This window comes from Pygoscelis adeliae, unplaced genomic scaffold (assembly GCF_000699105.1).
Source record: "Pygoscelis adeliae isolate BGI_AS28 unplaced genomic scaffold, ASM69910v1 Scaffold270, whole genome shotgun sequence".
NCBI classification, from domain to species: domain Eukaryota; kingdom Metazoa; phylum Chordata; class Aves; order Sphenisciformes; family Spheniscidae; genus Pygoscelis; species Pygoscelis adeliae.
The window spans coordinates 186,173-203,223 of record NW_008823916.1 but is presented as its reverse complement, the minus strand read 5'-3'; the positions used below and the strand labels follow the sequence as shown (position 1 = coordinate 203,223).

At 46.1% G+C, this 17,051-nt stretch overlaps 1 protein-coding gene across 1 annotated transcript; it reads left to right on the top strand.

Annotated features, from left to right (window-relative positions):
• Positions 1–879: 879 nt before the first annotated feature.
• On the top strand, positions 880–14,335 carry TNFSF15 (tumor necrosis factor (ligand) superfamily, member 15). Its single transcript, XM_009319257.1, has 4 exons — positions 880–1,077; positions 7,798–7,849; positions 8,485–8,532; positions 13,908–14,335. Exons 1-4 carry the CDS (start codon positions 880–882, stop codon positions 14,333–14,335), a joined length of 726 nt encoding a protein of 241 aa, XP_009317532.1.
• The last annotated feature ends 2,716 nt before the right edge of the window (positions 14,336–17,051 follow it).

The following is a 17,051-nucleotide window of genomic DNA, read 5'->3' as shown; positions in this document are numbered from 1 at the left end:
AGCTTGTTTCTCCTAAATCAGTTGCTGAGCAGCTCCTGAGGTTGCCAATAGGTAGCCGTTTTAATCAGAGATAGTAGCTATCAATAAAGTAAGATGACATAAATTTTTCCCAAGTGCAATAAAGTCACAGCTTTTCCAAGTAATGATAACGGGCTCCTGTGAAAGCACAATGAAAACGAGTTTGGGGAAGATGAACCCCACAACAGCTAAACACCCTATTTTACGCCTGACCCTGTACTGTTTGGTGCAAAAGGTATATTGGGCAACCTGCAGCCCACTTGCAAATTCTGCTAAAATGTAGGAATGAAGCAACATTTCAAAGAATCAGACCCTTTCTTTAGGGTCATTTGCAATACTCTCGCCTCCCCAAAAAGACTCTTCCCTTTTCTCCCAGGGCTGTGCTGAAACTGCTGGGCTCCAGGACGGCACATGCCGCCTGCTCGCTTCTGCGGCTCGCTCTCGCTCTCCCCCTGCTTCTCACTTTCACTCCCGTTGGTTTCATGTTCCCTTTGCCATGCGGAAAAGCTTTCAAGCTTATCCAGCCCAGCAGCAGGGTTTATCCTGGTTCCACCCACTGGGACTTTCCTAGCTTCCTTCTGCACAGCGAGGGGGGAAAAAAGCCAGATGGAGGCATGCAGCAGGCACCTCGGGGAGCCACAGTGCTCTCTTTACCTGGTCTAGGTTTCTTTTCCCTGAGCTAGGTTTCTATTGTAGGCGGTGCATTCCTTGGGAGGGAGGGTGTGTGTGTGTCGGTCCCTTCCCACACTCAGGGCAGCACTTATTTAATGGGGGTCTCCATGCAAGGCAGACACCAGAAGAGACTTTGCCGTTCCCAGTTCCCATCCAGGAACAGCAGCAGCTCGTGTGCCAGGTGCTGGCATGGACCGCGTGGTCGAGATAACCCTGGAGGAGGCGGCTCCTGGAACCAACCAAGCCTCCAGGATGCATCTCAGGGAGGATTTGAGGAGGATACGGTGCGCAGTGCTGCTGTGCCTGCTCTCCGTGCTGGTCCTGGCGTTGCCCACTGCCTACCTGCTGGTTGGAAACCTCAGAGCCCCCAGCTCCTGCACTGGCCAGGTAAGAGACTGATGGCTGATTTCTGTCCTGCCACCCTGCAAGGAGGAGAGTGCCGTGTCCTGTGTCTCCAGGGTTGGGTTTGTTTGGTTCTTTTATTCACCTTATGTGTCTCATGTTTAAGGGAACATGAGAAACTCGCTGTTACATTCCTTCTTCCTTACGCAGAGCAAATCTGCCTGGGATAAATCGTATTATTGTTTGGTCTTTTCAACTAACGGTTCCTGTTCCTTCTGTCTTAACTTCACTAAGGTCACAGTACAACGCACAACTTTAAAACTTTTATTGACTTGCTGCAGGAAATGCGTAAGAATCACTAGTTGATGGAAATCAGTGTCTCTCCACTGATTTCAGACAGATTTTGACACTATGGCTCATTTTCCTCCCTTCTTTCGGGTTAACTCTGAGACTTCCCCTCGCAGTGTCTTATTTTAGCAAATATCTGCTGACCGCACTGCTGATGTCAGTGGGTCAGTGCCTGTCATCCATCACTGGGCAGACAGCTATAGCTCTCATATATTATCAATGCAAACTCCTGCAGAGATATGATTTGAGACAATTAAGGAGTCTGACCCTAAATTTTGCATCTCATTTTTTACTCCCCATCAAAACTTTCTCTAGATCCAGGGATCTTCTCAGCTGTTCTTTGACAGACAGCTAAACTCACTTTGTTCCTAGCGATACAAGCTTGCTGGTGTGGCTGCTTCTAATGCTCTTCTATGCTGTCCCACTTCTGGCACTCCTTCTCGTGCCAGACTGCAAACAAGTGCCAATTTCCATGGTAGACTATGATTTCAGCTTGTGTGTGTCCTGCTAGAAGGATGCATATATGCACATAGGTCTGAAGAATTAAGGTTTAAATTTTAGCTTCAGGTCTGAAATTCCCCAACTAATTAGCCTACTTGTTATACGCTCACTTAGGAATAGCAAAAGAAAGCAGTCTTAGCAAGTGGCCTCGAAGGCAGATTTCTAACCTTGAACACATTTAGCCTACGGATGTTTAGAGAGTGTGACAGCGGTACCCATGGCTGCGCACGTGCACGCTCTCGGCTGCACAGAGACGTGCTGGCCCCCATTTGACCTCAAGTCTGCACAGCCGGAGTCTCACACCCAAGCGATGCCAGCTTCTGCGTGCAGCATCTTCCACGTTATCTGTTTATACCTTCATGCACAGCTGAAAGGAGATGCGTCAGCCCTGCGCCGTACCTCAGGCTGTTAAATTTGCCGATTTCTTGCGCACGCGAAAGTGCATTTTACCGCACTGACCCTGTTACTGCTATTTAGGCCAGCTAGAGCGAGTGCACACGGAGTGAAGCGGCACTTTGGACAGTCTCAGCTGCATTGCTCTTTGTTTGTGTCCTGTGAGGTTGTACAAAGCAGAACAGTTCAGTTCCTGAAACTATCTTAGAGTGAAATAATAATAAAACATTAGCCTGTTTGATTGGACTAATGTGTTCCTGGCGCTTGACTCTGTTGGCAGAATTAGTGCAGAAAAGTATTTTTGTGACTGGGTTTGGCTTCTTAAGAGGAAAAGCGCAATGTAAGCCATTAGATTTGCTCTAGCCTGGGCTACACTAGTGTGTATTTCCATGCATATGCACTGAATTATTAGCGCGTAGTATTCCCACGGTGATGTAATGAGGTAATCAGATGAGTTACAGCCTCTGCAAGTCCCAGTGAGGAAGAGAAAAATCGTCAGGGCTGGCCGGCTGCCCGCTGCCTTTGTGCCAAGCCCAGTGGGTGGAGCACCTAGCTACAGTTCAGCTGGATCCTGCATTTTCTGAATTTTTCATTCACTCCACTGGTGACTGACTGTATTGCTAGTGTTGTCCAGCAACAGAGCACAGATGGGTGGATTTTTCTGCCTGTGTAGCTTTCTGTTAATTCCCCGAAGAGCTGTGTCATGGGATGAGCCGAGGTGCTCAGTTCTGCGGCTCAGCGCAGCTGTAGCCTGTTTCAGTCCATGGGAATGTTTCTGGGCATAAAGGCTCCCAGGAAAACGTCTTTGTGCATTTCCTTCTGCATTTGACATGTTAGAACTGGATTGCTAAAGGATGCCTTCCTCATGAGCCCTGTTGATAACCCGAATCAGAAGGACTAGGCTGGGATCAGACGCGGCTGCCAGAGCTCTTTGTGGCACTGGTTGTGGTGTGCGGATGCCCTGGGTGTACTGGGAGCAAGTGGGCAGACTCGAGTTTGCACCAGATGCGTGTTCACTTGCTGACCCTTGCAGCAGTGAGCCCACAGGAGGAGTCCTTTCATTACCCCAAGACCAGAGCTCAGCCCACACATCCCAGATTACCAACTTCTCCTGCACTGGGGACAGTCCTGGGAGGAGGGAGGGACTTGGCAGCTGAGCAGGTGAGAAGCAGATGTAGTAAATTCCTGAGCCAGTCCTTCCTGGAGCAAGCAGGAGGACAAGGGGAGCCGGGGAAGGTTTGTGCAACACGGGTGTGCCTCTTTGATTTGGCTGCGGGGTGAGGCAGTTTATTCATCTCTGCTTCTGTGTGGGTGCACATGGTGTCACACTCTGCCTCTGAAGGGATACAAACCCACCTTTTCCTCTAGAAACGTCCCTTTTGGGAAAAAGCAGGGCAAGTTATGTCATTACAGCAACATGTGTGAGTTGCCGGTTCTCTCTCATGGTATACTGCATTTTGCATGAATAATTCAAGTCTGATGATGGTTTCCTTGGGCACCTTCAAGGCTCACTACACTGCTTCCCTTTTGGAAATAGAAATCACTTTCTTTCGTGCTTCAAGACAGAGTGAGGTGAGGAAATAGGGTTCTTTAAGCAATAACACATGGCTTGGGTTATTAGCAGAAAATCTATAAAAGGCTCTAGTGGTGCCCTTCCAGAGGAAGGGCCAGGACTGCTGTGTGTCCTTCCCCAAAGGGAAGCCAAGTTTCAGTCTGAGTACACAAATCTACCAAAGGAACAGCATAGCAGCCAGGAGAGCATCTCTGGCTGCCTTAGCAACCCGCTTAGCTAGCCCAGTAAAGCAGAGCATCAAGTCCTGTGGCCTGGAGATGTTGGTACTTGGGCTTTTTTTCATGGCATACTTGGCATGGCAGGACCACAAGCAGTGTAAAGGGAAATTCCAAAACCTGTCCGAAAGGTTGCATATGAACCTGTGTGCCATGTCAGCCTTGCAATGGAGAAGGGAGCTGTTGCAGTACAGGAGGGACTCTGAAGTCCTAGCAGCTCCACCTGGATCCCACCTAAAGGGATGAAGCCAGAAAGCTAGCAACAAAGCTCAGAGAAGGACTGCCAGAACCGTAATTCGTGCAGAGCCAGAAGCCCTAATGGCCTGCCCAAATGGGAGAGAGAACCTGAAATGGCTTCCTGATCTGTAGGGAAGGAGAAATGCCTGGGGAGGAGCAGTGAGCATTGCATCTAGGCCCAGGTGTGTGGGATTCCACTTCCAAAAGCCAGCAGCAGCAAAACTCCTGACTGGCCATTGCTGCTTGATGCACATGGTCCTCGTGGGCAAGTGAGTACATGCCCTGGGTACATGCTTACAGTGGGCATTATAGTCCAACTGAAATACTCCCACTGAAACCAGTTTTTACTGGCACAGGACAGGACCCTACCAAAAGTGCCCAGCCGAGGCCATGCAGCATCTCTGGAGCTAGCAAAATTGTGGGTGTATGTACCGTGTATGACCTGCAGAGACCCTGCCCGTAAAATAGCGTCTTGTGCTAAAAATGGAGTGGATGAAGGTGCTGGGGATATTCTGCTTATTAATCTCTCTGCCTGCGGTGCCAAGCTGCTTTTCCCCTGCAGTTCTCTATCGGATACCCCTGGTCCTTCCTTGAGGTGCAAGAGGAAAAGCGCGTGAACAGGGGATGTTCAGCCTTTCTTTTTGGCTTTAGCAACATATGGATATAAATGCACTGGGGCTTTTGGACATTCTTGGTATCAAACAAATATAGAAGTGTTTTGCACACGGCAGTCTTCAGGGTAATTAGAGCTGGCTGTCCAAGACATCGTTTGTCTGCAAGTCAGCTATAAGGTGGGATTTTCAACATCACTCAGTGCTGGTTAGTCTCTCCACAGTAACCAAAGGGAAAATTGAAGCCATGCTGTGACTTTTTCAGAATCACAGCTAAGCAAGAAAGGAAAAGAGAGAAAAACACTAATTGTATAAATGATCTCTCTATTGTCTCATGGTGTTTAGCTCTCCCTTACCACCTCATCTACACCATCAACGTACAACATCAGTGCCTATTTAGGACAAATATTACTAATACCTGGCCGTTATGTAGCATTGTCTAGTGCTAAAATATTTTCTATAGGAGGTTTAGACTTGTATCCTTATCAAATAGCACAATTAGGAAAATAAAACCCCCTACAATTGCCAAGCAGCAGAATAATTTCACACCTTGCAGCACCCTGCTCTATCTACTGCATCACACTGTCCTTTAGCATCTATGAATGCAGCTTCTGCACCTGCAGTTTCTATTTGGCCTTCTTTGAAAATAAGTAAATTGAGGTTGCATGAAAAGCTTCTCCCCAGTTTTTAGTCAAAACCATTTTGTTATTTTTTATAAAGAAGCAGAATTCTTCTTGATATTCTTCCCACTTTCCCATCACCTCTGTATTGCAACATCCGAGTTTATATAAAGTAGTTACGCTACTACTAACAGCAGAAGTTACGCTCTAAATATGTGAACAGTCCCACTGAAGTTACATGATTAAATGTAGGTTTGTGATTGATTTGTAGCTCATTGCAGTACTTAGAATCATTAGAAAATATGTCACTTGATAAATATGTAGGAAGTGTCACATAAATAATGCTCTAAATATACTCAGGCGTATACATCTGGCCAAAAGCAAGGGCAAGTGTTTGAAGGAAATCCTCCACACCGATCTTGTGCTGCCCACCAGGGGAAGGACAACGTCACCTGGCTATGACTCTGTGTCACGTCAAAAATACAGTCATGTTTAGACACCACAGCAAGCAGGCAGGATGTTGGAGAAAGTCATTAGTCATAATGAACAGCTCAGACATCTCATTGACAGCACACCACCAATTCTCTCTGACAGCCACACACTAAGCTTTCGCACCACCCTCTCTTCTAGATGACATTTCCCACAGAGCAGCGGACTGCTGTGGCTGGGAACACACTGGAGCAACTATTTTAGAAATTATGGTTTTCTGCAGGAGCACATGGATGTTTACTGCTAGTAAAACATTAAAATACCTTTGGGCTTACTAGAGTAGCTAGCAGTCCCCAAACCCAGGCAGCCTAACTCTTCTCCCACAAACACTCTTCTTCCCCCAGCCAATATAAATTATCTATTTTCTACTTCTTCTGCAGTATTTGAAGTTGTGTGAGACACAACCACCAGGAGATAGCTTCAACATCTATGTGCTGATACTATTTCAGCCTGTTTATTAAGGAACATGCACCAAATCCTTAGCTGCAAGCTGATCAGTGGCAGTTTGCTCTATTCACTGTGTTTGTTGTAGCTGTCCATAAAACACACCATACCACACCAACGTGCTCCTGACAGATGTTGCATGACAGAGGTTCCTGACAGCCCTGATAGTCAACCCTGAGCTGGCTGTAAAACCCAGACTGTCTGCTTTCTGCAACCACACTGTTGGCATAGACCCGCAATGAACTGTGCCCTGGGGAAAGCATAAGGGATGCTCCTCACACCCCAGGGAGGCTGGATTCAGAGTCAGCATCCCGCAGCATCCTCCGGTTAGGAGCCGTGCTGCTTTGCAGGCTGCCATAAGAGGACTGGTGCTTGGCGAGAAGCCACCAGCCATGCCCAAGTGTGATTCAGAAGTGCCAGCCCTGCTAGACATGTGGCAGGCAGACAGCAGCTTCCCTTTGAACTGCTCAACCTAAATGTCAGAACCACTTGGCACGGCCCAGGGCCATGCCCTGCTGCCATGCAAATGCGTGTTGGCACAGGGATGTGTTATGAGTGTTCAGCTCTGGAACAAAACGTAAGAGGCAAGGAAACGTGAATAACCCTGCTTTCCCTCGGTGGAGTGTCAGTGTGCCACAGAGCTCACCCTCTGCCAGCTGCACACTCAGACCTGCTCAGCTCTTTTCCGTCTTCCAAGGAGGCTACCCAACATTCAAGACAGTCCTAAGCAACAGACTTACAGTCTGAAATAACACAGATGCAGAAAGAAAAGCCGGTGTAGCTGATACACCTCAATCAGTCTCTTTGCTGGCATTATGGATGAACCTTTGCACCTAAAAAGGCTCAGGCCTGCTGAGTCTTGAGACAGGGAAGAATCACTCACATTGCTCTCCTTGCTCTGCACAGATTGAGGGACAGGAGAGTCTCTAAGCAGCAGAGGTGCTCCAGCAGTGCTGCGTGGAGGTACCACCCCAAAGGAGGGTTAGTGATGGCTAATTCACACTGGCCACTCTGCCAGTCCCCTCCTAGTTATGCCAAGGGCTTGTCCAGCCTCTGAACAAGACTGGAGTTTAACACAGCAGCCACCACAGGAGCCCAGGTCCTGTCCCTGGCACCCTTTCAGAGATGCAGGCAGTTTCAAACAAACAGCAGAAAACTCTTTGCCATGAAGCAAAACCTTGTCAGGGCTTGTCCTTTTACATAAAAGCTCTAGCTGAACTCGATAGTATTACTGCAGCATATTCCATTTTCTGGGATAACGCAAACAAGACCCTCTGTGGAGGTACTGTACACCCTGCAACCCTGAGCTAACTGCTTGTAAATCTCTCCTGCAGGTCACAGAAGAAAGGGGCTCTCGCTTTCTGAAGCAACGGGCAGTAGATACTGGTAAGTTTGCCAGTCCTTTACCCCATCCCGAACACCTTTGTTTACCGAGGTTTTGCAATTGCTGCTGCAGTACGCTGCTGGCAGATGCCTCCCCACCTGCCCTCCGCTCTCACCACCCAAATCCCTCCTGAGGCAAACAAGCCAGGGCAGACAGAGGCAAACCTGTGTGACAAGATGCAGGGAGATAACTGGGGCCATAGTGACAGCGCGAGCATTTCTAACCCCGGGGCTGTGCAAGCTCGCTCCCTCTAGTGCAGGCACAGACCTCCCCAGCAGCTCTCTGAGATTGGTATAACTGCCTGAACATGCAAAAGCATGGGTTTGGGAGCCCATGCACACCATGCTTTCATCTGTGTTCACCACACCTCCCCTCGGTTCACCCTCCAGCAATTTATGACGTGGCCATGATGTGCCCTGTCAACACCGCAACAGGCCTGACAAGCTCACTCATTTGCAAAGAGATTTTATTAGCTCAACGGTGTCAATAAACAATCGTGGCAAATAACTCCTGACTCAAACGTATGCAGGAATGGAAAGGGGTTGCACACGTTTCCTCGGTGGCATCGATCACTGCTCACATCTCATTGACTTGAATAGCAGCAAACATCCTTACGCACTTTTTTTTTTCCCCTCAGTTACAGATACACTTTCCAGTGCAGAAAAGCCAAGAGCACACCTGACAGGTAATGCTGGTTCAAAAATGAAGCGTTTCCCGTGGGTATTACAGCAGATGTTGCAGTGCAATAATCTTAGTTGATATGGATCTGATAGGATCAGGTGTTGCAGGAAACATGGGGAAAATAATCATCAGCTTTGCCTTGTTGCTCATGACCGATTGACTGCAGCCTGTGTTTGTAGAAAAAGGCCCACAAAGGAGGTAGCTGACAGAAATGTTGCCACTTTTCCAAGCCGTTTCTTTCATTGAGTGAGCAGCTCTTGTAACTGAACTTAAACAGGTACCTGGTATCTTAGAGATCTGCTGAATCCCCTAGAAAAGGCAGGGGTAAGAGCTCAAGTGAGCCCTCATGGAGCAGTGAATTGGGAAGAACTACCCGTTTTGGAGCCAAATCAGGTCAAATAAGACCAGTTTTAAACCTTATTTTTCTGCAAGGCCTGACTCAGGCCACACACACCATATTGCCATCAAATCACCCCCTGTTTTCAGGGAGATCATCTCTAACATGTGTCAGAGCAAGTGAGGGAAGGGTAATGCCCAGCTGAACCCCTCCAAACCCTTATCTTGTGTTAGGAAGGTGCTATCGCAAAGCCCTATCACAGGATGGGCTGCCATACATTTCCGAGGGGCTGCCAGCATTTGCAAGGCCACCATCTCACCACCTCAGCCTTGAAGGTGTAGCTGTCATCACACCAAGAACACTGTCCTGAGTCCTCCCCCATGCTCACCAGCTCCACCCACCTGGAAAAATTAGGTATTACCAGAGAAGAGGAAACAGTTCATGGCTGGTTCCCATGTGGATGGAGTTGAGTGCTGAAAGGCTCTCCAGCTGCTCTGACCTAAAGCAATTTATACCTCTCAAAAATACATCTCACTGCAAAGGCTTCCCCAACACCCTGCGTGTTGTCCCAGGGGAGCATTTCAGTAACTTGAAGCATGCAAGAAGTGGCATGATGCTTCACACATTCACTTACAGGGTTAAACCAATCAGTATTTCAGGGCTGATTTCTTTCCCAGTAGAGGTTACTTTCCCTAATCCACAAACTCCTCCCTAATGCACATCCTTGGTACCATCCTCTTTTGCACATAGGTTGCAAGAGCTCCAAAACTGATCTGTCCTTGTTCAAAATCACATCTTTGCTTAAGTGCAAGTGTGCAAGAGCAAAAGGACCATGTCTGCTAGTGTAAGTCTCTCTGTTTCCCCTGGGTGCCCCCATGGCAGAGAGACCCAGAGGGTCCCGGTGCAGCTGACTCAGAAGAGCAGCCGAAGCACTGCTCTGCTGACGGGACCTTCCCTGGGTTGCATAAAAGCCCAGTTGCTGCAGGGAAGCACCCAACAGTTTTCTTCAAATTTCCTCAGGCCCCCCATTTGCAAAAATTCCTTCATAGTCATTCCTGAGCATTCTCCTCAGGCTGGTGCCCGTCCTCTTCAACCTGCCGTTTCAAGGCAGTCACTGTTGGCCATAGCAAGGTACATGAAAAGGAAAAAGCTAAGGAGATTTTATTGCTCCTTTTCTGTGCAAAAAGGCTACATGCAGGCTGCTGTGCTATGTAGCCATCAGGGAACCTAATTTCCATGAACTTATCTTTGGCCTTTTTTGAGCCCAAGCATATTTTTGGTGCTGTACCCTGTGGCAATGAGTTCCCCAGCTTAACAGTGCATTGCAGTCAGAAAATATTTCCTGTTATTTTAAACTTGCTGCATAATAATTTCTTGGGTACCACCCTGGTCTTCTCTTCTCAGAAACCATGACTCATGAATAGAAAGTGAAAAAGGAATAATTATTCTTCCAACCTTTGTTACATTCCCCCACCTCAGGTACCTTCTTCAAAGTGAAGGTGTAGACTACAAACTCTCACTTGTAGGAAATCTCTTCCAGACCTCTGTTCTCTCTGTCTTTTTCTAGTTTTAGGCACATATATTCTGAAGGTGAGAGCAAAGGAATGAGAGGAATGAGAACTAGCCACAGTAATTTCATGGGAATGCACCACTGAATTAGCAGTAACAGAATGACTCGATGTTTTGGTCTCTGTTCCTTAATGATGAATTTTCCACCTGCTCTTGGCCTTTTTAACACACACTGAACGTTTTGAACTTATCCAAACTGGCATCAAGGTCTCCTCTCCCAGGGTAGCTATAGCTAGTGAAGAATGGCATGATCCATGTGAATATCTAGCTAGGACTCTTCTCCATCCCCATTGCCTCCTGTGCACTAATGTATATTTGGTGCTGACTGCACCATGCCATGATCCCCTCTCTGACTTATTTGGTTGCACTTTGGGTCAAGATGCAGACCAGTGCCTATTCCTTCTTGTCACCAGCCTGTGGCACGGCTGGAGAACTATGTTGCAGAAACCCCATCAAGTACCTGGCTCACGCTTATCGTGCTGCAATGGTATCCGAGCACTCCACTAAATCTGAGTAGAAAATCACTTCCTGGTTCCACTTGATAGTTGGAAGTAATGACCTTTTAAGGGCAGTTATTAAACTCCCAGGGCATGATCTTGAGCAACAGAGACCCTGCAGCCACGGGATTTTGCAGTACATGCTGTACAAGGGCTTTACTATAACAACAGGAGACTCAGACTCTAATCTCTTGCTGAGACCAGGGGTCTGGCCTCAGAGTACAGTGTTTGGTATCAGGCTCTCACACCGGTGAGGGCTAAGAATTGTAGAAACCCCACAAGTTCAGCAATATGCCACAAAATGTACCCAAAAGCTGCCAAGCAACAGGGATTCTCCAGCGAGGGACTAAACCAAAAGGGATTTTGGAAAGGAGAAGTAATTTCACATGTAAGGGATGCCAAAATTTTATAGGGGATGGGAAAGTTGAAGGAACTGTAGCAATGATCCCTTATTAAAAGCGGATTTTATTTAATTCAAGAATTAGCAGAATATGTATATTTGCAGGAAGTATAGTTCCATATAATTATGAAATAAATAAATGACAAGTACAAAGTACAACTGCTGCTAGAAAACGAGATATACTGTATTCAAAGGCACTTGAACAAGCATTTTTCCTCTTGACCTGTATTGAAAGCATGGGGAAAATTAATTAACTTGAAAATAGAGAGCATCAATAGAGTGAGCTTTAACCTAAAAGGGAGGTTATAGCTGTAAAAGTTAGAGTTGCCTAATTCTAGAAGTTATGAAATCATGTACTTCATTTGAGATGCCTGTTAGTTATAAAAAACATTGAAGAATTGAGTGCCATTGACATTTTAAATGCATCATTGTACACAGAAAAGAATATTTCACATGCAGCTTCTCTTTAGTTTTTCCAAAAAATTCCCAAGATGGAAAAGAGCCCAGGGCATTTTCTGGAAATATTCTGATCTTTTCTGGTCCTTCCCATCCCAAACAAGATTTCATCTGCTACCAACTGATATCTGAGAGGTATTACTCCAAGCTCTTGTAAACCTTAGAGTGACCCAAATGCTACTTTAGTTTTATGCCAGGACTCAGACCAGTCCCTAGACACCCGAGAGGTAGATGAGGATGAAGGCAGACCATGAGTACTTTCATTTTCTTTTATTCCTCTCTCTCTGTATCAGGCAAAGCTCCATTGGCTCTAAGCCTCATAGTCCTTATAATACTTCAGTAATTTAGCTTGGCTTGCTATCACGATCACTGTCTATCGCTCTCCCACACAGAAATACTCTCCTCGTGTACTTTGCCTCCTGGGGAAAAGGTCAGAAAGATTTGATACTTCAGCAGCGCTGACAGGCAGTCTGAAAAAGAGCCATTATTTTGTTGTGCTACTCAGAGAATATGCAAGAATTGCACTCCTAACACCTTCTTGTCTCCTTACGGATTATTTGTTGCTAGAAAAGAGAGGGAAACAGATGCCACTGGGAGCTGAGCACATCAGTTTTTCTGAATCTCATTTCTCCCAGGATAAACCTAATGGTTATTGCCAAGAGAATTTCAAAGCTTTCCTTTACCTGCATTCAGTTTGCCTCCCTGCCCATGCACACACAGCCCTTCCCCGAATACTAAATCAAAGTCAACTTTAAACATTAACTCAAGCTCATGAAAAAGGTCTCATTTGCTGGAAATCAGTTGCCTCAGTCTTTCTCAGCATTTAACATTAACTTTCCAGGATCATTTTAATACCTGGCAGAATCTGATTTTTATCTTCTTCCTTTTCACTGCCTCAGCTTCTGTTTTACCACAACAATTTTATGTGGCAGTCATGAAAGAACAGAGAAAACTCTTTCACTTCCCTGCAGAAAAATGAATAAGTGCTAGGGCTCATTCTCCTGGCTGTCGTGTGAGAGAAATTAAAATGGTGGAGGAGAGGCAAAGGGAACAGGGCAGCAGTTCCCCGATTCTTCCCCTGAGATCCCTGCAGCCTGGGGAGCATCCTTGGCTTCGATCAGACTAACGTTGGGATCTGGATTAGAGCTCTGCGTGTAATCAGCTAACCACAAGACTGGGAAAAAGTCTGGAGGAAAGCTGAGGCTAACACCAAGCTTAATGTTTCGTTCCAGCAAAGCATTTCAAGACAATTTTTATCTCAACTTTTTTTTTTTTTTTTAAATATAATGTGTTGCTTTGGAATTGGGCCTCTTGAAGCACAGTGGGGTCTTCTGAGGTTTTGGTACAATCAAATGACACTGGTAAACCAAAGGCAATTCTACAGCAAAAGATTTCATTGTGAATACTCAGGAAGAAAAGCTTGACACAAGGGCTAACAAACCCTAACATCCTTCAGAAGCAACTTGGCAGGAAGAGGCGTTCAAGTGTCTCAGTGCTTGGTGATAGATCATGCTGATCATTGTGAAACTTTTGCAAGCACAGTAGTGTCTGTCTACAAGACGTAATTGCAATCCATCTCTACGGAGGAAAATGATGCTTTAGTATTTCTTATTACTCTCCCAAACTATTAGGTACAGGCATGGTACCCATGTGTACAGCTGCCCCAGCACTGGTTTCACTTACGGACAAGATTTATACTCTGTAAATAGGCAAGATAGCTCCCCGGATCTGCAGGGTAAAGCCATCTGTATTGCTCCACAGTGCCATGAGACTCAGCCTTTAGGAAGGACAGTCTCATCGTTCAGGATCTGGCCCGCAACAATAGTCACAGCCTACCCCTTCAGGCAGCCTGGGCTGGCCCAGGTCTTAAAAAACATCCTTGGCTTTCACTCCCAATTGCTCAGATCTGGATGCCCTATGGACACCCTCCAAAAATATCACTGGACAGTTGACCTGCAGCCAATTTTGCCTCAGTTTTCAAGCTGTAAAATAAGAACATTTCTGTCCTAGCATTTTGAATACCCTATTTAAATTTCTCGCCCTTTAGAGTAGAGATCTCATGTTGCATTCAGCAGCATATCCCCGCCTGTAGCAAACTAACCCATCTCTTCTCCCCACAGTGAAGAAACAAGATCTCACCAACACCGTGGGAAACCATCTGCCCATCCTGCAGTGGGAAGACAAACGAGGCTTGGCCTTTACCAAGAACAAACTGAGTTATTCCAGCAACGCACTGGTGATACCTGTGTCTGGGGACTACTATGTCTATGCTCAGGTCACGTTCCGAGGGCCCATTGAAAGTTACAGTAAAACAAATTCTGTCACTGAGATCATCACCAAAGTCACTGACAGCTACCCTGAGCCCACCCAGCTGCTGACCGGCACCAAGACCCTCAGTGAAAAGGGAAACAGCTGGTTCCAGCCCATTTATCTGGGTGCTGTGGTCTCCTTAGAAGTAGGAGACAAGCTAATGGTCAACGTTAGTGACATCAAGCTGGTGGATTACACTAAAGAGCACAAAACTTTCTTTGGTGCCTTTTTACTGTAGATCCCTGACAGCAGCTGGTGACCTCGCTGGACCTTGGCTTTGTGGGCGCATGTCAGGGTGCGATCTCTGTGCTGTTATCCTTCTTCTGTACTGTCACTCCCCTGCAGCTCCTTTTTAGGGAAAGCTGAAGCCGCAGGCTGAATTGAAACAAAAAAACCCAAACAAACAAAAAAAATCACAACAGAAAAATGAAAGTCAGATGGGAGAAAAAATGTATTTTTGGAAGTAAAAACAGAGAGCTCTTCAAAACTTCTTAAGCTAGGGAGGACCAGTTTATACCTGTGGGTAGGAATATTGATCTTTAATATTGCAGCTAGGCTACATCACTAATTCCACTTCGAATGTACAATTTCCTCAACTCTAAAGTGTTTTGAACTTTCTCCAGTGCTTCCAGTATAGTTTTGCATGACACTTCTTCAGATTCTCAGTTCTGAAAGGTAATTACTTTCATCATTTCCTTATGAATAGATTTGCTCAGTACTTTGCACTAACATAAAGCTTAGATTAATCATTAACTGCTTAATTAATCCCTTCCAACTTCCCTGTAAAGTAGATTAAAATTTTATCTTATGTTTTGCAGAGGCTACTTGAAATCTTTTTTTTTCCCCAAGAAATTGTTTACAGTTCTTTAAGTCAATATACAGCCTCAAACTTTTATGTAAAATTTCTAGGGAAGATGCAGAAACACTTTCTGTTTCAGCATGAAAGCGTCCTAACATTAGGAAAACAGAAAAGACAAGACAGAGAGAGACACGCAGCAAAATTTTCCACACTTTTTAAATCAGTCACTGAAATTTCAAGGAAAACTTCTGCAATATTTTGCTTTCCATTATGTTTAATGCAAAGCAAGTGCAACTAAAGAAATCAGTGTCTTGGTGCTCCCCCTTGCAACCATTGCCAATGCTGCAGCAGTCCCCTAACCACAAGGGACTTCCCAGCCTATCCCTGGGTGAAGGCTGGCAACCAGTAGTCCCTACACAAGGTCAAAAGATCCAGAGACACAATCATGGTGTGCCACAGCCAGGTGCAGAGCTCAGGAATGTTTAGCTTCCCATCTTGCACTTATTTATTTTCATAGACCTTACTGTTTCTCAGGGAAATTCCCTAGCTTTCCTTCTCCTCCCAGAATAAATACACCACTGACAATGACTCAAGTCATGTTCTTGTAGATTCAGACTTTACACTCTTAACTGCCAGGAGGCCTCACACTTGAGGACCTACCACCCAGCCATTCTGCAACAACCAGGCTTCATTCTCTGCAACGCTTTCTCTTTCCTGCCTCACCTCATTGGATTTCCTCCAGTTTCCACTCCTTGGCCAGAAGTGACAGCAAGGCTTGATTGCCTAGTTAATACTTCCACTCAAAACCATGGTGGGGCCCAAAAGCACGCTGTTAGTGTCAGGGAGGCACTCAGGTTGGGGAATACATAGCACTGGGGATGGGAAGTTGTAGCTGAGGACCTCAAACGGGCAGAGAAGTTCTCTGGTGAAGACAGCCCAGCTATAAAAGACCATATTGCAGTCCAACCAGCAGTAAGACCAGGCTGCTTCATCCACAGCAAGCCTCTTGTAGCAACAGAAAATTTATTGCTACATAAAGGTCTGTTTGAGCTGACAAGGATAAGTCAGTAGCACAGCTGAAGTGTAGAGCATAGAGAAAGGCCAAGGCAGATTGGGGTGAAGGGAGGAGAGGAGCAGAGGAGGAGGTGGGAGATCCAGGCAATACCAGGATCTCTGCCTCTTCATGGCTTGGTGTAAGTACCTTCATGCTGACAGCATGACTATACCTCTTAAACCTAGCAGATCTTTTATGTAGTAAATCATCTCAGAAAAGGAGGCTTTTTGACCATCCTTCCCTATTCTGCAGTGCCTGGGTCCCATAGTAGGTCTCAGTCCTTCACTGTTTTATCTACACTGAGACAGCACTAAACATATCGCAAAAGTGAGGAGACTGCCATCTTGCCCTGCCCTTCTTTCCTCAGCAGGTGTCTTTCTTGCTTCCAGATTCTCCTTGAGTCTAGTCATTGGGTGTTGGTCCACTATACAACACTGCCTGTCTAGGAGACGTTGACAATGTACCTGCATCAAAACCTCATTACAGTTCAGCTTCCCATCCTTTCTTTGACCTGTCCTTTGTTTTCCCCACATCCACATCTCAGCTGTCCTCTTGATCCCATTCTCTCACAGGCACCTTCCTGCCTTCTTGGCCCTGTCCATTAGGTATAAGGACAAGTCTTTGTCCAAATCTGATTTTCTATGAGCAACTTCTCTCTTACAATCTCCCCAGTGCACAGAGAAAACTAACATCTGAAAATAGGTTAGGATGGCAGAAAGTAAAGGTAATGATTCTGCTAGCAGGTGCAAACACTCCTGGCCAAAACATCCTCTTATGACTTTATTAGCTAGATTCACTTCCATCTTTAAGTCCTTACTCCTAAGTTTCCTCCACCTGTTCAGCCTTTTCTTTTAAGCTGAAACTGGCTGAGACGGGAGCAGTTATTCCCCATGTATCCGTTCAGTACCTAGAACACGCGACCTGGCCCCGTTACTTCTCAGAAAGGGTGTCCTGTGATTCAGCTCCTTGGCAGGGCTCTTCTTACTGCTCAGAAACCCCCCACACCAGGGTACAATCTGGTGAAATCTCGCTCTCTTGGCAGTTCAAGACAAGGTTATTCTCTGGGAAACCCTAAGGCCCTCCGTATCTCAGGTTTTCTAA

What these genes read in the sequence shown, in the direction of transcription:
- TNFSF15 (XM_009319257.1), top strand. Translation starts at nt 880, where the DNA reads ATGGACCGCGTGGTCGAGATAACCCTGGAGGAGGCGGCTCCTGGAACC. An exon ending in GCAACGGGCAGTAGATACTG is followed by an intron (nt 7,850 to 8,484) that starts GTAAGTTTGCCA and finishes TTTTCCCCTCAG; the next exon opens with TTACAGATACACTTTCCAGT. An exon ending in GCCAAGAGCACACCTGACAG is followed by an intron (nt 8,533 to 13,907) that starts GTAATGCTGGTT and finishes TTCTCCCCACAG; the next exon opens with TGAAGAAACAAGATCTCACC.